This window comes from Cervus elaphus, chromosome 29, assembly GCF_910594005.1.
Source record: "Cervus elaphus chromosome 29, mCerEla1.1, whole genome shotgun sequence".
Classification (NCBI taxonomy): Eukaryota; Metazoa; Chordata; class Mammalia; order Artiodactyla; family Cervidae; genus Cervus; species Cervus elaphus.
Window position 1 is genome coordinate 9,347,397 of NC_057843.1, and position 24,399 is coordinate 9,371,795.

Sequence of the window (24,399 nt, forward strand, 5' to 3'; positions counted from 1 at the left end):
TCCCTCTCACAATCAGGTCTCTTCTCCAGCTGCTTTCATTTTCCATTTCTCTTGCTCCTGCATGGAGAAACATTTCAACTCCGTGCTTCCTTCGCTCATAGCTCATCCCTGAGACCTACGGACTTGGTCTCCAGAAAGGTCCTTGCTCTTTACCTTCCTTTGTCTCCACTTGGCTCAGAGCCCCAGTAAATGCTGCTTCTGGCTCTCAGAGCCCATGAGTAACAATGCTGAGATTCAGGATCAGTGTATCACTGACGTAGACACGTCCTAGAGATGAGGTGGGAAAGAAACACACAGCTCATTGGGTTGTTTGCTTTTTTGTTACTGAGTTTCATGAGCTGTTTGGAAATTAAGCCCTTGTCGGTCCAATCATGGGTAGAAGACCTAAATAGATATTTCTTCAAAGATGACATACAGATGGCCAACAGGCACACGAAAAGATGTTCAACATCACTCATTAGTAGAGAAATGCAAATCAAAACTACAATGAGGAATTGGTTTTAACCAGTCAGAATGGCCGTTAATAAAATGTCTACAAATAACAAATGCTGGAGAGGGTGTGGAGAAAAGGGAACTCTCCCACATTGTTGGTGGGAATTAAATTGGTGAAGCCACTATGGAGAATATTATGGAAGTTCCTTAAAAAAATTAAAAATAGAGTTACCATATGACCCAGTAATCCCACTCCTGGGCACATATCTGGAGAGATCTCTAAATTTAAAAAGATATATGCACTTGCATGTCTATAACAGCACTATTTACAACAGCCAAGACATGGAAGCCACCTAAATGTCCACTGGCAGGTGAACAGATACAAAGATCTGGTACATATATACACAACAGAATATCACTCAGCCACAAAGAAGAATGAAATAGTTATTTGCAGCAACATGGATGGACCTGTAGATTATCGTACTAAGTGAAGTAAATCAGAAAGAGAAGGATAAACACCATATGATATCACTGGTATGTGGAATCTAAATGAACTTATTTACAAAACAGAAACAGACTCGAAGACATAGAAAACAAATTTATGGTTACCAAAGGGGAAAGGGGGTGGGGCAAGGGCAAATTAGAATACAAATTTTTAATCTTATTAACATGTCTTTAGAAGACTGAGCGTGGTCTGGCTCTTCCTAGCTCTCTGGGACACTTCTCCCTAATACCATCCTTGTTCACAACCATTCCAGCCCCAATGGCTTCTTCGTTCTCAAACACCACAAATTTCCCCCTGCCTTGGGCCATGTATACTTCCTGGTCTGTCTGGAAAGCTTTTCCTTCAAGCAGCCACAGTGGGGATGCTGAGAGTGATTAGGGATACCCACTCTACATAGGCATTCTTGATGCATTTAGGGTACAGCCAAATTCCAAGAGAAAGAAACAGGGTCTGTCCAAGGGGAACCGTGTTATATTTCTTCACTCACCTCCTGACCCCAGAATGCCGTTCTCTGTCCCAACCTGTGTGTTCATTTCTCCTTTGCATCATTCAGAGTATTCAGTCCTCAACTTACATTGCACCACCTCCCCTGACCCGCCCAGCTAAAACAGCTCTAAACACAGCTCCACAGCCCCCAGGCCCAACTTACTAGCTTATCTGATTTGCCATCTCCCCATCATTTGTGAGGACCAGAAATTATCTTACTTATTCATGGGTTTACCTGTTTATTGCATATGTTCTCCACCCCTTGTCCTCAATACAAAGACTCTTAAGGGCAGAGATTCCATGTGTGTATTCTCTACCTGGAATAGCCCCTGATGTGATGACTATAATAGGTGGATGGAAAACAGCTATTATTACTAAAGTTGCAAGGACCTAGAGCTATACATGTTTTCTAAAGATTGCAATCAGATTTCCCATTTGGGGGAAAATGATTCTTAGCCTTTGAGAGCTCTAAAATTTTTATAATACTTAGAAGTATCCTACCTAAACAAGTAAAAGACAGATGAGACATCAGTTTATATTAGCAGATTGTAGACCTTTATTAGAACAAGCATATGCCATAGCTGTGAGCAAAGCGTTAAAATTTATCAAGCTAACTCACAGCTTTCCCCTGCCATGAAGAGGGCGAAAAAGAGAGAGAAAGCCGCTTATACATGTATAGGATAAGTTGAGCAAAGTATTTCAGTGAATGATTCATTGAGGCTATAAACGTCTGCAAATTTTAAGGCACTGAAGGGCAGGACTTTTGAGGGGGTCGGCTGCGGTGACGGAAGCCCTGACCTCTGCCCCCCAACACATATTCTCCCAGCTTAGTTCCCTGACGTCCAGGGCAGGCACCCAAGCACAAAAGAGGTGAACACTGATTATTCATTATCCTCATTCAGACATCAAATGATCCAAAAATTTTCAATGCGGGCTCCTCCCGCCATAACTTTTTAGAAGATAAATTACATGTTATCATCTTGCCATGGCACTTCATGTAAATTACCCCTTAATAAACCAGATTTTTATGATTGCCTTTGTGCACTTCAAAAAGCCCCTGGCGTGAACCACAAAAGAACTCCCCGATTTGTTGGAAGCATTTTGGCTGTGACCTCGAGGGCTGACCATGTGGGGAGAAATTACTTTTTAATACCCAGGGGACAGGACACTCCGGTGCCCCCGAGGCCGCAGTACCCGTCGGGGTTCTTGCTCAGGTACTGCTGGTGGTAATCCTCCGCGTAGTAAAAGGTCTGTCCCTCCCGGATGTCCGTGGTGATCAGGCCGAAACCATGCTCCGACAGAACCTGTGGAGACAAAGGCGCCATCAGGACCAGAAGCCGGGGATCCTGGGAAGGAGGAGGGGCGGGGTCGGGACTGGAGGGGCGGGGTCGGGCGGGAGGGGCGGGGTCAGAGGGGAAGGGCGGGGTCGGACGGGAGGGGCGGGGTCGGGACGGGAGGGGCGGGGTCGAGACGGGAAGGGCGGGGTCGGGACGGGAAGGGCGGGGTCGGACGGGAGGGGCAGACACGTGGCCGCAGGCCGGAGCGGGTGAGCAGTGGTGCTTGGGGCCTGCGCTCGGCCACTTCCCCGCTGCTGGGTTATCCTGGGCAAGCATCTCCCTCGCTGTGATCGGGGGCCTGGGGTTTCAGATCTGAGGTTTAATTTGTTTGTTTTCTGATTCTGTCATTTACACTCTGTCCTCTACACTAGCTCTGCCCCCAGGGTGTCGGGAGCCCTTGTGTGGGCCCTCTGGCTGCCCTGGGAAGGAGGGGTCCCTCAGGGGACTCACTGCGGCTGCAGTGGGAAGGCAGTGTGGCCCCTCTGCCCCCGCACAGGATGGACAGAGCATGCCCCCCTCGCTGGTTGTGGTTCCGGGCAGCCGGGGCCCCGCCGGGACGCCCTGGAGGGCAGGGGCCACCTGGAGTCTGGGCTCTGCCCCTCCAGTCTGGAGCCTGGGGAGTGAAGTCAGGGGAGGATGTGGCCTGAGGGCCCGTCGGCTCCTCGCCGCCCTCTGTGACCCAGTTTAAGGCCTGGTGGCACCTGCTGCCAGGGAGAGGGACACAGTAAACACCAGTGGGGGAGGAGAGCCCAGCTATTTGGGGCAGGAGACGGATTAAGAAATAGACATTGTTCCCCGCGGATCTCCGCCTGTTTCCTCTCCCTTCTGGATTTCAGCTGTGCCCTAGTTCTTTCTTGGTACAGGCTGCTCGGGGTCTCTGAGCTCAAGGCCACAGAGACGCGACCTGGGTTCACACATTCCATTTTGGACGGGGGTGCGAGGCAGAATTCCAGCTTGTGTCTTTAGGAGGAAAGAGATCAGGATCTGACTGTTGTTGGTCCATTTAAGATGAAGTTCTTGAATTGGCCCAGCACAGGAAATCCAATTTAATTTTTGGCATGAGTCACTGAAGGGCTTTCCTAATGGCTCAGATGGTAAAGAATCCGCCTGCAATGCAGGAGATGCAGGTTCGGCCCCTGGGTTGGGAAGATCCCCTGGAGGAGGGCATGGCAACCCACTCCAGTGTTCTTGCCTGGAGAATCCCATGGACAGAGGAGCCTGGCGGGTTATGGTCCATAGGGTCGCCCAGAGTTGGGCACAACTGAAGCGACTTAGCAAGCACGCATGAGTCACTGATGCATTCTTCCCTGAGAGCCTTCACCTTTCTGCTGTATCTCCTGCCAGTCCTCTGAGCCAGAATGAGGCCAACAGAGGATCTGATGCCGGGCAGGTGCAGGAGGTAATGGAAGGTGCCTCACCAAGGCTTGCGGTTTGGATCCCGCAGCTCAGAGGCAGGCAGTTTCCTTACAAGGGTTAGAATGGAGAATGGGGAGCCATTCTGACTTTGGGACAATCTTTTGTAAACAAGCAATTATTGAGGGTTTACCACGTGCCACACTCTGTGTTAAGTTCAGCTTCACAACTGCCATCTGAAGGGTGTAACTATTATTATTGCCGGTATTTAGGTGTGTGTCCAGCACTGCGCTCTGGCCCCTGTGTCCTCAGCGTGCCCTGCTATTGCACAGGCTGCAAGTTGAAAGTGAAAGTGTTAGTCGCTCAGTCGTGTCCGACTCTTGGTGACCCTATGGACAATAGCCCGCCAGGCTCCTCTGTCCATGGGATCCTCCAGGCAAGAATACTGGAGTGGGTAGCCATTCCCTTCTCCAGGGATCTTTCCAACCCAGGAATTGAACTCCGGCCTCCTGTATTAACATACAGATTCTTCACCACCTGAGCCACCAGGCAAGCTGTGGCTGCAAGTCGGGAACTGCATTTCCCAGATCCGACCGCCAGCGGCCCCAGTCTAGATCCCACCAATGGGAGATGTGCACATAACCCCTGGCAGGTAAATCCAAGGAGAAGCCACCATCTGCCAGGTATAGCGGTGAGGATGGGCACAGAGCCGACCCGGGGCTCCGTCAGCTCCTCCTGAGAACCATGGGCTCTTGTGCTGAGGACATTACAGTCATCACAGTGATTCTAGCAATTTCTGTCACTTTTTGGCATCCCCAGATCCAGAAGTGCTGTTCCCTGACCTTCACTCCAACAGCCTTTCAGATCATTCTGGAGGCACCAAATTCTCTTCGGAAAGCCACCCCCCTTAACACATCTCGAACATGTTCTGTTTCTGTGATGAACCCCAGCCAGTGAACATGGCCTTTGGTGCCAGAACAGTTTGCAGGAACCAAAACCTCCCTGCGCATCAAGACCAGGGCGCTGGTCAACCATCCTGGTCAGACTTCGAGTCAAGAGCGGCCTCGTCGTGAGTGCAGAGCACAGCGGTGCCCACCCGTGTGTGGTGCCAGGCGTTTACCTCCATGTCACGGAGGTTTGCCTGCGAAGGACCACTGACGGGTGGCTGGCTTTGCATCATGAGGTGGCTGTGGCCAGGGGACACTCTGGGGTACGGGGCGCGTGCTGTGCTCAGGCGCCACTTAAGAGCTTGTGAGAGAGAACGATGTGGGGCTGGGACCTGACGAGCCTGGCCCAGGTTCAGAGAACCAGAGAGCTTCTAGGACTGACTTCAAATATTGATACTAATGTCCTGTCTCTTGTAGCCGGAGCCAAGTACCAAGTCAAAGGCTGGACTCTGAGGGTCCCAGACTTACGAGCAGAGTTCACGCCCTCGGCAGTCTGAAGCTCAGCCACAATGGCCCGATTTTGATGCGGGGACCCTGGTCCCCACTCAGGAGGTCCTAAGCTCCGACACGAGTCCCCGTGTGCCAAGGTGACCTTAAATTCTGACCTGGCACCTTTCCCTGCCAAGGCCACGATGGACCGCTCTGGATGAGAGTTGGCTTGCTCTGAGATCCTCAGATCTCAGCCCCGGGCTGTCCCCGCTCACTCCCCATCCTGGCTCATCCTCTCTGTGGGTCACCTCCTCACTCACCACCCGCCGGGCGTGGGCCCCTCTCCCTCACAAACGGCCACCCTCCTGTTACAAACAAGGACAACCTTCATAAGGCCCTGGAGCTCACAGCCGCCTTCTCCAGAAGCTTCTTTTCCCAAAGGCGCGGAGCCGGCCGCAATGAGCGCTATGGCCCAGGCTCTGAGCGACCCCTATCCACCACCACCCAGGGTGCAGAGGCCTTCAGCAGCCGCAGGGAGGAGGTGTGGGGAGGGGCCGGCAGTACCAAGCTCCGCCACAAGGTGGCAGACACCACACTCTCCTTTGCGGGGAGAACCTGGGAATAAATGGCGGTGAAAACCCACCGGAGACAGAACCGCATGCTGCCCTCCTGCACTTCCCGTTAGACTCGGACATCCTGGCCCCGTCTGCTCTGGGGTGCAGGTCACCCCCGTGCACTGGGCCAGCGGCCTCTGAGCTGGAGCCTCACTTAGCACAGGGCTATCCTCAACCTCCATCCGAAACTGGGGCGTGAGGACAAAATTGCACAAAAGATACTGGATGGGAACACAGAGCAAGTAGGGAAACGAGAAACCCTGCCTCGCCCCTGTTCGCCCTCCTTCCCAGAGCCCTGGCCCTCTGCTTCCTCAGCTGCATCCTTAACAAGAGCAAGTCACTGCCCCCAGCCCCTCCCAGGGCCTGCCTCCTCTGAGGGGCGCGCACACACACACGCACGAACACACACACATGTGCACACACACGGACACACACTGGAGGGGTGCACACACACACGGACACATGCACACACAGGCACACACACAGACACACAAACGCACACAGACACACACCAACACACGGACACACACAGACACACAAACGCACACAGACACACACCAACACACAGACACACACCAACACACGGACACACATACACACATACACACACGCACCCGAGAGCATAGTCAGTGTGCTCTCATGAGCATCCAAGGTCAGGCACAGACGCACCCAGCACCTGGCACTTGCTGACTTCCTGGCAGGCCTGGCCCACTTTCCCATCAACGCCCAGCCTGGGGGCAAGGAGCCCACCGTCTCGCCCTCGGCAGGCAGGCCCCCACCTCCACTCCCTCCCACGCACGCCCTACTTCTATGGCTGCGCCGCAGTCTCTGTGGGGCAGGAAAGAGAGGCTGGGGTCGGGGGTGCTCACAGCGCTGGGGCGGAGCTCCCTGCCGCCGCGGGCAGCTCCCGCCCCGGCCTGCAGAGGAGGCAGCCGGCCATTCCCTTACAGATGTTCTGCCAGTGGGAGTGTCCTGGCCCGACCTGGCCCGAAAGATAGGGCCCGACCTATCTTTCCAGTGCTGCCGGCAGGAAGCCTTTCTTTTAACAAAATGAGTGAACACAAGACCACTCTGCTTCTGCAGCCTGCTAACGAGCTCACTGTCAGCTCTGATTCTCCCAGCGTCTGGGGCTACTCGGCCTACTGTGAGGGAAAGACAGGCTCTGACGCCACCCTGGAGGCCTGCCTGGAGGCCGCAGCAGTGCAAGCGCTCCAGAGCACCCACAGGCGGGGCCTGCCGAGGACAGAAACCGCGGCGGAGAAGCGGCCTCCGTCCCAAGTCCCTGTCCCAGTATCTCCAAAGGGCTTCTCCACACACTCCAGTCCCCGAAGAGGAAACAATCATTTCTATTATTTCTCAGTGGAGGACAGTAAAGCCCAGGGAGAGAGGAGGCCTGTCCACAGCCACTCACAGCTGAGCTCTGATGAGAACCTGTTGTTGAGTCAGCAAGTTGTGTCTGACTCTTCTCGATTCCATGGACTGCTGCACGCCAGGCTTCCCTGTCCCTCGCCATCTCCCGGAGTTTGCCCAAGTTCATGTCCATTGAATCAGTGATGCCATCCAACCATCTCCTTTTCTTCTCCCCGTCTCCTCCTCTCAGTCTTTCCCACCATCAGGGTATTTTCCAGTGAGCCAGCTGTTTGAACCAGGGGGCCAAAGTATTGTAGCTTCAGCTTCAGGATTTTGGAATACTCCTTCCAAAGAGTATTCAGGGTTGGTTCAGATAAGAACAGATTCAGATGAGAACCTGTTCCCTGACTATTTCCAGCACTGCTGCAAGAACACCTCAGCCAGATGAAGGTGCTACTCCCAGCCCCTTAGGAGTTATTTTTAAATCTCCAAGAGAGACCTAGGCGCCCATACTTGGATCACATCCTCCCCACCCTTTTCAGTCAGTCAGTCTGTCAGTTCAGTCACTCAGTCGTGTCCGACTCTTCATGCTGCGGACCCCATGAATCGCAGCACGCCAGGCCTCCCTGTCCATCACCAACTCCTGGAGTTTACTCAAACTCATGTCCATCGAGTCGGTGATGCCATCCACCCTTTTCACATCCCTGCAACTCAAAAACATGCAACATATTTCTTGGTCATCTCACTTATTTTTTTTTTTTAAATTGTGGTAAAGTCCACATAACTTCAAGTTCTCCATCTTAACCATTTTTAGGTGTATCTTAATTTCAATCACAGTTTAAAGACCCAGTGAGAAATGGCTCTGTTGCCAGTGACAAAGTCCCCAGGAAGGAAAGAAGGTACCTGCAGTTCAAACCTCATCAGATGCATGTTTTAAAGCCTCAGGAAGCCTGATCCAAGCAAACCCCACCTCCTCCACCCACCAAAGGAATTCAGCCATGTGTTCGGTTTTGATGTAATTATTTGGAACATGTAAGTGTGTTTCATGTTATGATCACCTTCAAAAGATATTTTCATGGGAAGAGATTAGTGTCCTAGAAGTGAAATCCAGTTTTTGATACTGAGCTCACAGGAAATTAGGGGCTGACTTTTAACAAATCAACCAGAGACTGCTGCCTAAGGCCAATCAGCTCTGCCTTAGATAGAGAAAAAGGCTCTGGGCGGGACCGAGAGACGCAGAGGTCGGCCTGAACTCCGCCCTCTAGTGGCGGCAAGGAGCATGTACAGGCACAGCCCCTCCTTGGTTCCTACTTTCCTGAACGGAGAGCCCTTCAGCTTCTTCCAGATCTCATTCCATCGACTCCTGTGCTGTTTTCATCCTGCACACACGTGCGTGCACACACACCATGCACGTTTAACAAGCTCGGTCAATGCCAATGCCCAAGTCAGCAGTTTTAGTCCACCAGCAGCTTTGGGCTGGCCGGATTGCCATCAATCAAAACTTGGCGGGGGTGGGGGTGGGGGGAAGGATATAAAGTGACTGGCACGGCTTTTAAATAAAACCACCATGAAGAAGAACACCGTCTCTTCTGAACTGAGCGGAGGCACGCGTGTTTGCGGTTTAGCGCCGCACAAGTGCTGGTGCGCGGGGGGACCAGGTGTGCCGTTGCCCGCAGTGGTTCAGCTTCATCCGCAAGGAGGAGCGGACAGGCTGACCGCCTCCAACATCAGACAGGACCCTGGAGTGACGGGGCTCTAGGTCCCGGAAGCACGGACACCCCCATCGGTCAGTGACCGTCAGCACTCGCAAGGGCGAGTGGAAGATCCTGGGAGAGCAACGACGCGCCACGGACAGGGAGGATGCTCCACGGGGCTGAAGCCTTCACGAGACCCGGCCAGAGCTGCCCTGACCCTTCCCGGCTCCGGGAAACTAGGGGAGTCACAGAAGACCAAGAGGTGACACAGTTAGATCTAATTCGGTCCATGTGCCAAACCGGCGTATGCAAATGGTGGCCTCTGGATGCGAGGACTCTGGCTTCTTAGAACAGCTGGGCCATCTCTGTGCTCTCTCCTCCAGACTTTGCCGTTGGGTCGCACTGTTTGTGGTTTCGTTATCTAGTCCTCTCTGTCCCCCTCACCCTCGAGGTGAACCGCGAGTGTCTTCTAACTGGCAAGGAGGTTTGTCTTGGTTTGTGACACAAACCAAGTCTCTGCGGAGGCGGGTATAGGGAAGGAGTTCAGTTTAGCCAGGAAGGAGTCAGAGCTTTCCCCTTGGCCCTCAGAGTGTCGACAACGGTGAGAAGTGCAAAATCCGGCCGCCTCCCCAGACCTACTGAATCAGGATCTGTGTCTTAAAATCCTCTCCAGCTGATGCACGTGCATAGACTTGAAAACATCTACTCTAGAGGATAAGCTTGGCAGACTGTGAACATGGTCACCAATGTCACTCCTGATGCCGAGTCGCCCATGTGACTTGCCCCGATCACTAGGGTGCAAGTGGAAGGGACCCTTGGCATTTGTGGGCACAAGCCCTCCAGCACCGCGGCGTGAGCTAGAGGGCGTGGCACCCCACTCCAGTGTTCTTGCCTGGAGAATCCCATGGATGGTGGAGCCTGGCGAGCTACAGTCCATGGGGTAGCAAAGAGTCGGACACGACTGAGCGACTAACAGTTTGACTTTCACTCCGCCACGGCAGCCAGCACTGCTGCAGCTGGCCCTGGTGTGAGGGCAGTGACCACCGGGAGCAGAGTCTCCACAGAATATTTCATTTCCTCTATCACGGACCCTGGTCTTCCCTGGTTTGGGGTGTGAGGCTGAAAGATCCAGGAAGACAGACACGCAAGCCCATCGTGTGACTTTCCCGCAAACAAAGTTTTTGAAACTCTCCAGTTTCATTTAATAAACTAATTTCAGCGATCGTGGTGTGGTGGCCTGCGCTAGACACTGGGAACAGAGAGGTGAACAAGACGATCTCTAGGGCGGGAATCATGACAGGCACGGGAGCAATGACACTCGAAGTGCCCTCTATGTACGTAGTAGATGCTGGCGAGGCAGGACTGAGGCGGAAAAGTTCCCTGAGTTCAAGGAGTTTATGGTTTAGACAGGGACGAGGATGGGGTGGCCTGGGGGTGCGGAGCAATGGTTAACGCCCCTCATGGTGACAAAATGGGAGCCCTGCCCACAGGCTCGGGAGTGCAGAGGACCACCATTCACCATTGAGAGGTCAGGGTTCTGCTAGAAGGGATGGGTCATACATGTGTGTGAAGACAGAGGGAAGGACGTGCTGGAATACCAGAGGTGCAGAGTCTACTGCGGCCGCTGAGGAGGGCCAAACCAACCCACTGCGAAAGGGTTCCTGAAGGAGTGGAGGTGCATGGAGGGAGGGGTCACAAAGCTTCTGTGAAGGGCGCTGGAGGGCCTAGATGGGGTGGAAGGAATCGGAACGGGACTCAGCTGAACCGCAGGAAGAGACAAAAGCAGACTGGGGGGTGGTTGGGGGGAGGGATGCCCCTGGTGGTCCAGTGGCTATGACTCTGCTCCTCCAATGCAGGGGCCCAGGCTCAATCCCTGGTCAGGGAACTAGATCTCGTATGCTGCAATTAAAGATCCCACATGCCACAACTAAGACCCCACGCAGTCAATTAAATGAATAAATATTTTCTAAAACTGTCTTTTAAAAAAGCAGACAGAGAAAGAGACCTTCAGAGCCATCGAGTTTCTGGTCTACTTTTTTCCGCTCACTCCCACTGCAGGTAACCCAGCCACATACTCTGTCCAGCCACGGCCCTGTGGCCACAGAGACACGCAGGGACGCCCTGCAGGATGAAGGCACTAGCCCGAGCCCAGGCAAAGCTGCCGGGCCTTTCAGGTTCACCTGCCTGGCTGCAGCCACGGCTTCAAGGCAGACTGAGCTTCCCCCCCACTCGTTGTCCTCCTTCACCTCCCTGCACCTCACAAGTTCCAAGCACCATTTCCTGGCTCCTTCCTTCTTTGCTTTGTGCATTGAAAGGAGGAGCCACATAGCAGGTTGGCCTGGGTGCAGCCCTGGCAGGGAAAGGGAAGGCTGAGTTGAGTGGTCAGGCTGCAACCCCAGGGAGGGGCCCAGGGCCGTGCAGCTGAAATTTGCCCCCGCCCACCGGCTCTGGTTTCTGCACTGCCTCCTCCACCCGTGAGGTTGCTGTTCACTCGCTCAGTTGTGTCCGACTCTTTGAGACCCCAAGGACTGCAGCACATCAGGCTTCCCTGTCCTTCACCAACTCCCAGAGTCTGCTCAAATTCATGTCCATTGAGTTGGTGATGCCATCTAACCATCTCATCCTCTGTCACCCTCTTCTCTTGCCTTCAATCTTTCCCAGCATCAGAGTCTTTTCCGATGAGTAGGCTCTTCGCATCAGGTGGCCAAAGGATTGAAGCTTCAGCTTCAACATCAGTCCTTTCAATGAATATTCAGGGTTGATTTCCTTTAGGATGGACTGGTTGGATCTCCCTGCAGTCCAAGGGACTCTCAAGAGTCTTCTCCAGCACCACAGTTCAAAAGCATCAATTCTTCAGTGTTCAGCTGCCTTTATGGTCCAACTCTCACATCAGTACATGACTACTGGAAAAACCATAGCTTTGATTATATAAACCTTTGTCAGCAAAATGATGTCTCTGCTTTTTAATATGCTATCTAGGTTTGTCATAGTTTTTCTTCCAAGCAGCAAGCATCTCTTAATTTCATGGCTGCAGTCACCGTCTGCAATGATTTTGGAGCCCAAGAAAATAAAGTCTGTCACTGTTTCCATTGTTTCTCCCCCTGCTTGCCATGAAGTGATGGGACCAGATGCCATGATCTTAGTTTTTTGAATACTGAGTTTTAAGCCAGCTTTTTCACTCTCCTCTTTCACCTGTGAGGTCACTGACATCAATCACACATTCAAGGACTGCTGGTTTCTCTTTCCTTTTGAATCTGCTGGGTTCAAAAAGGAATTCAAGTGACTTTTCCTATATGAGTTTTCCTTTCATGGCTTTTCATTTTACAGGAAATGGATCTCTCTCCCTCTCCTTTCTGTCTCTCCTCTGAATCTCTCTCTCTCTCTCCCCTGAATATATCTCTAAGGGTTATCATCTGCTTTTTCATATCTGAACTCAATTAAAGACAACCTCTGTTTTTGTTATATCCTTAGTGTTTGGTTTACAAAAGCATCCACTTGTCACTTTTCAAGGAAGTCAAGGACACTGGCTTTTACCTTGTGGATGAAATGCAAATTTCATTAAAAGGAAAAAATCCTTCATTCTGAAAGGTTGAATAGAAAAGAACTTAAAGCAAAATGCCAGCTGCTTAAGTTTAGAACATTGAGTTCAGCAAAGCAGAGGGACTTTTCTGCACACCACCATTTCTCATTTATGTATGAGCTTCAGGGATTCAGAGTGAGAGGAAAGAATATTCATCCCAGTTTGCACTGCAGACAGTGCAGCCAACCACCCTGATTTGTCCAGGCCCAGGGGTCTCTGGGCTTCCCTGAGACCCAGTGGTAAAGAAGCCACCTGTCAATGCAGGAGACGTGGGTTCCATCCCTGGGTCGGGAAGATCCCCAGGAGAAGGAAATGGCAACCCACTCCAGTACTCTTGTCTGGAGAATCCCATGGACAGAGGAGCCTGGTGGGCTACAGTCCATGGGGTGGCAGAGAGCTGGATACAACTTAGCAACTAACTAACCAACCAACCAGGGGCTCCTCAGACTGTGGGGTAGTCAGTGTTAAATAGAAAAGTCTAGGGTCAGCTGGGCTGGCTGGTCACTAGAATTGTAAAATGTATAAAGAAATTTGCATCAATTACACCGCAAGCGCTGGGCAGCTTGTTTCACCCGCCTGGGCCTCTGTTTCCCCAACTGTAAAGCAAGAGGATTTAACTAGGAGATTACTCTCCAGTCTGTCTTTGAATTGTGTGTTCCCGAGCCTTTTCTAAACTGTGCTTCCTTTTTTTCATTTTGAAGTTGACATCTCAGTGGTTTTTAGCATAGTCTCAGAGCTGTGCAACCATGACCAATATTTTTCAATTCTGTTCTTCACACTGGACAGTTCCAATTAACTTAGCTTCATTTGTTCATTCTCTCTTCTGCCAACTCAACCCCTTTAGTGATTTCTTTTTCTGCTTATCATACCTCTAAATTTCTATTTAGTTCTCTTTTCAATATAATTTCTATCTCCTTGTTAATATTCTTTATTTGGTGAGCACTGGTCTTATATTTTCATTTTTTTTTTCAAGTTATGTTTATTTAGTTGTGGCTGTGCTGGGTCTTCATCTCTGTGTGGACTTTTCCCTAGTTGCAGTGAGCAGGGGGCTGTTCTCTGGCAGTGATGTGCAGGCTTCTCACTGCGGTGGTTTCTCTTGCGCACAGGCTCCGTGGCTGTGGCACCCAGGCTTGGCTCCGAGGTATGCGGGATCTTCCTGGGTCAGGAATTGAACCCATGTCTTCTACATTGGCAGGTGGATTCTTTACCACTGAGCCACCAGGGAAGTCCTCCTTTCATGTCATGGTTTCCTCAGGCCTTTGAGCATATTTATAACAGCAAATTTAAAGTCTTCATCTAGTGAGTCTTCCATGTTTTTTTGTCCCATATCTTTTCCTGAAAACTAGCCATTTACATCAGTATGGTGGTAACTGAAAACCAGACGACCCTCGCTCTGGGTTTGTTGCTGCTGCTGCTGCTCACTGACCTCTTAGACTTTAATGACTGGGCACAGAGTTCCTTACAGGTTGGGAAGCAATGAGATGTCTACCCTTTGGCCTTGCGTGTGTGTTGGAGCAAACACAGCTTCAACATGACAGGGGTTTTAAGTTCTGCCTTTCTTCTCTCTCTCTCCTCTTGCAGAGCTTTGAGGTCAGCCAGAGGTGAGTGAGCAGGGCATTCTCAGATGTAGACACACCACGGTCTGGCCATCCATTCAACAACTGAGGGACATCTGGGTTGTTTTCAGTTCGGGGCTATCATAAATAATGCTGCTCCAAACATTCGAGCGTAAGTTTTGTATTAACATAAGTCTGCATTCTCTTAGGTATTGTAAAAACCTGTGAGTGGGCGGGGCTGCTGGGTCACGTGGCAAGTGTACATGAACTTGATGAGAAAGTCCCAAAGCGTTTTCCAGACTGGTCGTACCACTCTGCATTCCCACCAGCGATGTTTGTGAGGTCCTACTGCTCCGCATCTTGTCAGCCCCTGGTACTGCCATTATTTTTTAATTTAGCCATTCTGACTGGTGGGTAGCAGTCTTCCAGTGCAGTTGTAATTGGCATTTCCCTAATGACCAATAACATTAAGCATATTTTAATGTTCTTATCTGCCTTCTGTGTATCTTCTGTGGTGAAGTGTCTGTTGCAATCTTTCACCCATTTTTTAAACCGATTTATTTGTTCCTGTTGTTGAGTTTTGAGGATTCTTTATATATTCCAAAATTGAGTTTCGATTCCAAGTGCACAGCCTCTGCCCTGAAGTTCTGCTATGCTCCCACTGAGCATCTTGGCTCTCTATCTGAAAGGTGCTGTTTCACATTTTATTTGCATATGGTATCTACATCTCTCTATATAAATATATACCCACACACACACAGCTCCTGAAGCAAGTTTCTTTTTCAATTTAGTGCAAGAAACATTTATTATGCCCTTTTGAAGGCACTGTACAAGGTCCCAGGGGACCACAACTGACTCACATATGGCCCCAGCAACTGGTGAACCTTCATTTTTAAGAAATTTGTCTTAGGTTGGGTTAAATTAAGAAATATGTAAAAATGACTGCATGTAATAAATCAGCTTTGTTGGTATAAAATTATTTGTTCAGACAAACAGTTGAAACACGTTCATTATGACTTTATAAAAGCTACTTTTTTTTTTTTTTTTATAAAAGCTACTTATTACCATCAGAAAATCTTTTCTTTATTCATAGTCAGAAATATTCCTCTATAGAGCCCCTTACCAAAAGCAGCATATATTCTGAAAGAATGCAGTTTGCATTAAAAGATTTCTGCCTCAATTTTAAATGGATACTCCTGGATTCTCAGCTCATGAAACGTGATGAAAGCCAAGTCATGTTCTCTTCAAAGACAAGTACACTCACTCTGCACACCTTAGCACATACCTTTTCCCTACTGAGGAGTGGCATCCATGCAAAAGCTCAGAAGAATGTTTTACATCACTGTGGTATGACTATCTATCTGCAGAACCGCTGGAAGAATCCTCTCAAACACAGAGAAAATTAACTTTTCAACAGTAACTTAAAAAGCAATTGCAATTTCTTAAAATCCTCTTACATTGAGTTTAAAAAAAAAATGAGACTTAGCAATTTTATTGTTTCTTTATTCACTGATTAAGACAATAAAAGTTGTGCTCATTTCAATATTAAGAAATTAAAACCTCCCTTGAGACTTTCTCTGCCCTGGAGTAGGTTACATCTGTCAACTGCAAACAGGCTGGCCAGCTTGCAAGCAGAAATTCTCCCCAGGGCTGCAATATGTATAACCTCACACTGTATTGTCTAGGGCTAAGAATGAAATGATTGGGCTTTTTTTTTTTTTATTATCAAAGGAAACTAAAAATAGGACTATGAAGTAAAATAAAAGCTCTAAGAGGAAATGCATTTAAGATATATTTTACTTTAATGCTTTTGCTTCCAGCCTCGCATGGCAGAGAATATATGATGATGCTAAAGGAAGAAAGAAAAGAAGCTTTTGTTGGTTTCCTCTAAGGCTTAAAGTTGACACAGTGCAAGTAAAGGGGAAGATGGCCACAAAGGCTGTTCCCTGTGACACTGTCGGTGTGCAGCCCAGAGGCTGGACGTGATGAGCCGACGCCGTCTCCTCGTTTCCGGCAATAGCATCTCAACTCCTACGCTGCCATCGTGGGAGGACCCTTGCCTCTTCAGTGCTCCTAGCTGCTAGCACAATCACAAAGGAACAAATGACACCTGAGTGGAGATAAGACGGAGGGGTCTGGATTAATGAAGACTCCATTCAGGCTGTTTAAGCTTCTTAGCCATTGCTAAGTACAGTCAGGGTTGTTTTTCTTTTTTTTCAAAAGAAGAAAGGAAGGGAAAGAAGGAGAGAGAAAAGGAACAGAAACATTAAAAAAAAGAAGGAATCCAAAACAGGCTATGGGTGTTCTTTGCCGAAGCATAATTTTAATTTTCTTTAAGGCTTAGAACCAGTGGGAGAACTGGAACTCCCTTGAGAGAAGATGGCAGGAACATATGCTAATTACACAACTTCAGTGTGGTAATGCCACCACAGATCACCTCACACGCTTTCCAGTGAAGGTGATCTGAGCCCTTGTTACCTGGAGGAGAGACGACAGGCTATGTATTTAAAGCAGCACTCTGTATCCCCAAGTATCAAAACTTCTTGATAATATCTCAGGGGTTCTCAAGTAGATCACTTTATATAGACGAGACCGACAAGAGGGCTCTGAATTCTACTCTTGGCTCAACCAAACCACGTGACCTTGAGGCCTGGCCGTCTCTTCTGCAAAATGGGGATGAAGTGATCTCCCTTTGAGGAACAGGCGAGGTTACACATTCCATCCCAGCAGCACTGCTCATGTGCTGTGTGTTACTTTGAAGATGCTACGATCTTTTGGGGAGTGTGCTGCCGTCCATGGGGTCGCAAAGAGTCAGACACGACTTAGCGACTGAACAACAACAACATAATCTTTTTGGAGCCCCTGGTATGTCTCACTGGGGAAAGTGGTAGGATTATGCCTGAGAAGGTGGGGAAACCGGAGCCTACTAACTGAAGCCTCGTTTCACCCTCTCCTCCTCAGACGCATCTGATGCGTGACTTCACATTTCACATGTCACACAGGTTTTCGGTCCTTGGGAGGCAGGCAAGGAACCAGACTTCCTGCACCAGAGTGCTGGGGCTCCATTCACGCGTGAGCATTGAGCCGAGCTGTGGGACACCATGCAGGATGCTGGCAGTGTCCCTGGGGAGAACCTGGACACAGGTCTCGGGGGGTAATCTCTTTCCCTTTGATTTTCTCGAAGAAGAAATATCTTGATGAAAGTCTATGAAGACCCTACAGAAAATCCTGTGTTTCTGGCAGGCAAGGAAGAGAATGTGGATGTAGGGGGCAGGGCAGAGATGAAGAGGAGCTGAGAGCTGGCATGCCTGGAGCCCTTATGCTGTGCAAGGCACCATCCTGCATGCATTACACGTGCCATCCTCAGAGCAGCCCCTCGGACTCAGCACAGAGAAGGGGGGGGACCAGGATTCAAACCCAGACAGCCCCCCTCCTGACTCCCTCCTCTTAACCACGCACTGTGGCTGCCCTCTTATGAACTAAAACGAATTTCAGGTCCACTGACAATATACCACAGTGGAACATTTATACTGTCTGTTTTCAACATGATGGAAGAAATTAACTTCATCTAAAAACTTGGTGCTGGAGAAGACTCTTGAGAGTCTCTTGGATAACAAGGAGATCAAACCAGTCAATCCTGAAGGAAATCAGTTCCAATATTCATTGGAAAGACTGATGCTGAAGCTCTAATACTTTTGCCACCTGAGGGGAAGAGCCGACTCATCTGAAAAAAGACCCTGATGCTGGGAAAGACTGCAGGTAAGAGAAGGGGGTGACAGAGGATGAGACGGTTGAATGGTATCACTGACTCAATGAACATGAGTTTGAGCAAAGAATTTATACTTTAGATGAAGTTAATTTCTTCCATCATGTTGAAAACAGACAGTATAAATTGAGAAAGAATTTGTATATCTATTGGCTCTTTTTTTTTTTTAACAATCATTAATCCACTCAAGGAACCTCTGCATGGCCAGAGTAGCTTAAAGATTTAAGGGATCCTTGGCAAAACTGCCAGAATCAATATCAGCTCTGGATTCAGAATGCAATCACCACAGGAGACAGAAGAGGCATAAAAGAGAAGTGCAAGGAGCATGCAAGAATTCTGACAGAAATACAAAACCATCCTATACCCCACGTGCCGTGCTGTGTAGACCAAGGACGACTCACTCGCCTACTTTGGGGGAGGCAGAGCCTTCTCTTGCTTACGGAATCCCGCCACGCACCCTCCCAGGGCTTCAGACAGACCACAGCCCAAACTGGAGTCTTTCTTTTCTGTCTCCCAAGGTCGTTCATCTTCTCCTGCTCGCTCTCTCTGAACTTCCGACATAAGCAGCCACCTATTCCCCAAACTTTACTTCTCCCCATCATTTCTCTCCTAGCTGACGTCTCCCAGCAAATCACACTCATCGAGCAAACCCTGACACTGCCCTGGACGCGGCACGAGTCGACCCCGTCGTCACCAATGCTTCCCAGGCGGCGCCGGCGCCAACCTCTGCCCACATGGTCACCGTAGCTCACCCTCTCCCCCGCCTCCCCCGCCGCCCCGGGCCTCCTGACTCAGGCCATGACCCTCGAGCCTGTCCCCGCCCTGATCTGGAGCTGAGGGGAGCTGGTGAAAGGCTGGGGATGGTTTGTCCACCCTCACCTTGTGAAATACACGGCTCCGCGGCATTCACCAGCCACACAAAGGAAATGTCACATGAGACAAGGCAGGACTCAAGGCAGGACTCAGCACAAATCCCACCTTGGTTCCTTGAACTGGATCTATTTCAAGGAGTTCTCAGCTGCCCGTAAAAGTAGGTCCAAACAAGATGTTTCAAAGGGATGAAGAAAGCCCTCTGTGCTGCAAAAAAAAATCAAAGAAACAAGCGCAGAGCAGGGGAGACATGGCTCACATGTGGAAAAGAAGACATCCTCGTGTTTGGGAGTCTGATATCAGCTAAACTGATGCCAAGAGGGAAAAGTGGGTGCCTTGAATGTAAGTACACAACATCTAGTGGCCAGCGCGGAGGAGAGAGGGCCAACACACCCAGGGTGTGCTGCCCAGGGCTGCTGTCTGGCCTTCCTGAGATGAGCTCCAGCTTGCTGCCCCGGGCACCCCCACGCCACCCCCCCCCCCTGTCCCTGCACTTCCTATCCGGCTACCCCCACTTACCCGCGGGACCTGGCCAGGCCCCTCATCCTGTCTGTACCTCAGTGTCCTCATCTCTAAAAATACAAAGGAGGATATCACTTCGTAGAGGTGTTTGCTGGGCATTCACAAAATGTCTCATTTTCCAGATGGGTGACAGAGGCCCAGAGAGCTTAAGGAACTCGCCCAAGGTCACACAGCTGACAAGCTGCCGTGACTGTTCAGTACTGTGCTGGGCCCGCCAGCTGGACTTTCTCTAGCTGCCCTGCCCGACGCAAACGGATGAGTCTTGTTTCCAGTTCCAGCCTGGCCCACAGGCACCAGGCTGCTCCTGTCACTCCACAAAGAATGGGATACAGTGAAATTGTTAATGCTTCTCCTCCATCCCGTGAAAAGGCAAGGAACATGGCCCTTCATTCCATGGCAAGCACTGTCGATGGCTGCCCCGTCGCCCTCTGTCCCTCACAAGCCGTCATGCGCACGTGCGTGCTCACGTGTGTCTGCGTGCACGCATGTGCGCTCAGCTCTGTCCAACTCTGTGAGACGCCATGGACTGTAGCCTGCCGGGCTCCTCTGTCCATGGGATTCTCCAGGCAAGAATACTGGAGTGGGTGGCCATTTCCTCCTCCAGGGGATCTTCCTGACCCAGGGATTGAACCCACATCTCCTGTGTCTCCTTCACTGGCAGGCAGATTCTTTACCCTGCCTTTCCCTCAGAATCCACCTTTAAATCTCGCCTCGCCAGCCCCATTCAAATCATTTACTCCAGCGCTTTGATCCCCATCAGGTGGTAAGAGTCCGCTCTAAATAGTTAACGGATATTGGGTCCTTGGCGTCCAAGTACCAGGGAAAGAAAAAGTGACAGCCGAGGTGTCAGGGTATAAAAAGAAGAAAAAATGTGGGGCATGGAACACACAGTTTTATTCTCTCTCTCTCTCTTTAAGAATCTGGCACAAAGAGCTCACCTCCTTCCTGCCAGGGATGGAGCAGCAGTGACTTGGCAGCCGGCTCAAGCCAGATGTCACCTCATCTGGTTGCCTTGGCTGGTAAGCTGTTTAGAAAGAGCAGCCCAAACACAGTGCGAGGGGCTCCTGGAGGCCATGGGCAGGAACGCTGCAGGCTGGGGGTGGCCCTGCTCCTCTGGGGGATGGCGGGACACGGTGTCAGCGGGCGGCTCTCCACTCAGGTGCAGAGGGGCCCTGGGAAGCGCCAGCCGCTCACTGCCCCTGGCTCCCTCCGAGGGTGAGCTGTGTGTCTTGTCCCCGGCACCAGGGCACAGACGTGTCCCACTGTTTCACAAGGATGACACTCCGCGTGCATTTGGGACCCCCCCTCCCCAGGTGTCCCCAGCCTATGTCCATAGGACTGCATGCTGGGATACAGACAGCAGGAGCACCTTGGGGTGCAGCCTCCGCTCTGAAGTCCTGCGATGCGGGCGCTGCAGCCTGGCCTCCGTGGGTCTCATCAGGCTGAGCCCGAAGCCTCGCGGGGTGCCCTGGGGAAGCAGGCAGAACGCTGGGCAAACACACCAGCGACGAGTCACTTGGCTGCCAAGTGCAGGAGGGAGAGAGTGGTGTTTGGGGGCGGTCCCGGGCCGTTTCCAGTCTGGTGGCCAAACACCGAGGGTCTCAGGCAGAGGGGAAGGGCCCAGGGACCAAGGGTGTCCCCTGGAATGAGCCCTCTGGCGTCACCTGGACCCCCAGGCGGTCCTTTAGGACAAAGGCGCGCTCTGATGCGTGTCTGTACACACATCAGTGTGTGGTGGAGGGCGGCACGCGGTAGGCCCTGCCAAGCGGCCCGTTTTGGTCACCATCTGCCGCGGAGAGCCCAAGCACCTGTCGGAAACAGCTGCAGATGGCAGATCGGAGGTGAGGGCAGGGAGCGGCCCCACCCCGACGGCTGATCGCGGGCAGCACGGCCTGTCCCCGCAGAAACGCCAACTGCTTGCTTTGAAGCCCATTCCAGTTTGGAGGTGGTGTGATGACACCCTGCGCTGTTCATCGCTTCCTTGCGCGGGCAGGACAGAAGGAACGCCAGCGTCCTTCCTCCCCAGCACCGGGTGGGACTGTCGCTTGTCATGCGGGACGAGGGAAGGAAGGATTCCTGTTGGGAAGAGAGAACTTCTGGGGGGAGACTCTCCCCTGGGGCTGTGAGCGTGAGACTCCCTCGTGAGGGTCTCTGCCTCTCTGCCTGTGAGGGGGAGCAGAGACACTCCAGTCTCCCGGCCCCGCTGGCAGGGAGACGTCCCCTCGATGTCGGGGGGGCCTGCAGTGAGCCAAGGGCTGGGATGAACATCTGGAACATCAGAGGGGCACACGGTCTGGGGCTGAGTCCTCTGAAGTGTTTTCTTTCAGGTAGACCAAGTGAACTTCAGTAAGATGAAATGAAAACCTTGACTATGATCACTTTTCACCAAAAAGCTTTCCAAAGTGAGTTATGCACGCCCCTGCTGACCATGCCTTTAAGTCTGTTATGTCTTAGCTGACTCATTGCAAAAGACCCTGATGCTGGGAAAGATTGAAGGCAAAAGAGGAAGGGGGCGAGAGAGGATGAGATGGTTGGATGGCATCACTGACTCAATGGACATGAACTTGGGCAAACTCTGGGAGACGGTGAAGGACAGAGGAGCCCGGTGCGATGCAGTCCATGGGGTTGCAAAGAGTCGGACACGACTGAACGACGACGATGTGTCTTAGCTGCTGGCCACTTGCAGCTGCTGCTCAGTCTACTGAATCCTGTGGGGCACTGTCCCACCCCCTCACGGCAGGACTTCTTGTTGGCTGGTCCACGGCCTTTTTCTCCTGGGACGTTACCCAGTGAGGCACCCTGCTTCTGGAATCTTCACACCTGCTTCCCCTGGTCAGCCGGTGGGTGTTTCTTTCCGCTCCAACTTCCAGAAGCTTCACTGACACCTTCAGAGGGCCATCCTCAATCCAATCCCAAGACGTCTGAATCGGTGGCTTCTAACCTATGGAGGGCTGGTAAACAAGATTCTCCAGATTTCTGTGTATGGAGGACAAACTCCAGAGCCCCGCGGGATGGGGGGCCCCGGCTCAAGTGCCAGGACTTGGTGACTTGTGGTCGCTCAGAAGCTGTTTTCTCTTGCGGTTTTCAGATACTTGAAACCACTTGTTACTTGGGAGGTACAAGCTTCAGCCGTGGGCTCAGGGGCCAAGGACATGAAAGGTGTGGGCGGCTCTCTGCTTCTCAGAAACAAAGGGTGGAGGAACACTCTCACCCCCAACCCCGCCATTGTCAGGGCCACGCAGGGTACAGAAAACGTAGCTCTGGGCTTAAACTCAAGTCTGGAAAATTCCCTACTGACTCAACCTGCAAAGCAAAGTAACAAATTCCACCCCAAGGTAACACTGTGCTATCCTTTGTAAAACAGCCCGGCAATCCACCATGAGACCCTCTGCGGCAGGGTCTCCTTCCCATTCTGCCAGTTGGCTTTGCACTTTGCCCATTGTGTCTTTGGAAGCACAAAAGGTTTAAATCTTGGTGAAGTCCAATTTATTTTTCTTTTGTTGCCTGTGTTTTTGTTGTGACAGCCAAGAGTTTATTGCCCAATCCAATGCAGATCTGCACTAAATCCACTGACAAAGATCCAATGAAGATTTTCCTCTGTTTTCTTCGAAGAGTTTCATAGCTTTAGCTCTGAATACTAGGTCTTTAATCCATGTCGAGTTAACTGTTATATGGAGGGTGAGGGAACTTCATTCTTTTGCCCTTACATTCGGTCACAGGACCGGATATCCAGTTTTCCCAGTGCCCCTTGTTGAAAAAACCGTCCTTTCCCCACGGAATGTTCTTGACACTCTTGTCAAAAATCAATTGAGCGAACGTGTGAAGGTCCAGACTTCCTTTTCAATATGGTCGCGAACCCTTTCCATCCTGCTGCCCCATCAGCATCGTGGCTGCCCCCAAAGGCTGACAGTGGCCCAGCCCCAACATCTTCCAACCAGATCACTACTGCCTCTGGGCCACAGCCCCCAAAAGCAGGTGCACTATTCAAAGTCAGCACAGATAACATCATTCTCTCTCTGCTCTCCCACATCTGTTCCCACTCCCGGTTCCCCTTCCTCGGTTCCAACACCAGCCACACAAGGGGAAACCTTTCTGTCAGCCCCAGCTCCAGCTCTCATGCCCTCGTTGTTTATCATCACTACCCCCACACACGGACAGAACAGGTCACAATCCTCCCCATCTTATCTCTGATTTTTTTTTTCCTTCAATCTATCTCCTTCTTTCTGTTCTCACCACGGCTGCCTTAATCCAGGCTCTCTCTCATCACTTTTCACCTATCACCATCTCCTGTTCCCAGACCCCCTCAGCCAGCCCAGCCCCGACACTTCCTCGGGAGGGATCGTGGAACAGGTCAGTCTGATGTGGTCTCTGTTGCTCAGAGTTCCTCAAAGATGCCCCATCTAGGAAGGCAGTCTATCACCTCTCCACCCTACACAAACACACACAAACACACACTGCCTCAGATACACGGGAACCCTAGTTTAGTTCCGTCACTCAGTTGTGTCTGGCTCTTTGCAACGCCAGGCCTCCCTGTCACATTGGAACCCCTGCTGTCCATAAATATCCTGTTTTTGGTTGAAATATTTATTTATCTGCCCCGGGTCTTAGCTGTAGCACACAGGCTCTCTGATCTTTAGTTGCGGTATGTGAGATCTAGTTCTCCGCCCAGAGATCAAGCCTGGGCCCCCCTGAGTTGGGAGTGTGGAGTCTTAGCCACTGCACCGCCAGGGAAGTCTCAGAATATCCTGTTTTATCCCTCCTGTCTTTGCATGTTACTCTCCTTCTGTCAGGAGAGTCTGTGCTCCCCACTGTCAACCTTATTGTTTGAAAACAGCTCAAATATCACCTCCTTTGTGACAAGTTCTGGACCACCCCCCCAAACCATCAGGGTGAAGCAGAATTTCACCTTCATGCATATGTGATTTATCAGCGTGGTTTATTAGCTGCAACCACGATGA

At 51.0% G+C, this 24,399-nt stretch overlaps 1 protein-coding gene across 5 annotated transcripts in view; it reads right to left on the reverse strand.

Moving 5' to 3' along the window:
• Positions 1 to 1,959: 1,959 nt before the first annotated feature.
• MSRA (methionine sulfoxide reductase A) overlaps positions 1,960 to 24,399 on the reverse strand; it is a 363,204-nt gene continuing 340,764 nt past the window's right edge. For all 5 annotated transcript variants that reach the window (XM_043890752.1, XM_043890751.1, XM_043890755.1 and 2 more), the window contains one exon: positions 1,960 to 2,727. In XM_043890752.1, coding sequence (XP_043746687.1) covers positions 2,563 to 2,727 — 165 coding nt within the window. In that variant the 3' untranslated portion in view covers positions 1,960 to 2,562. The remainder of the gene's footprint in view (positions 2,728 to 24,399) is intronic.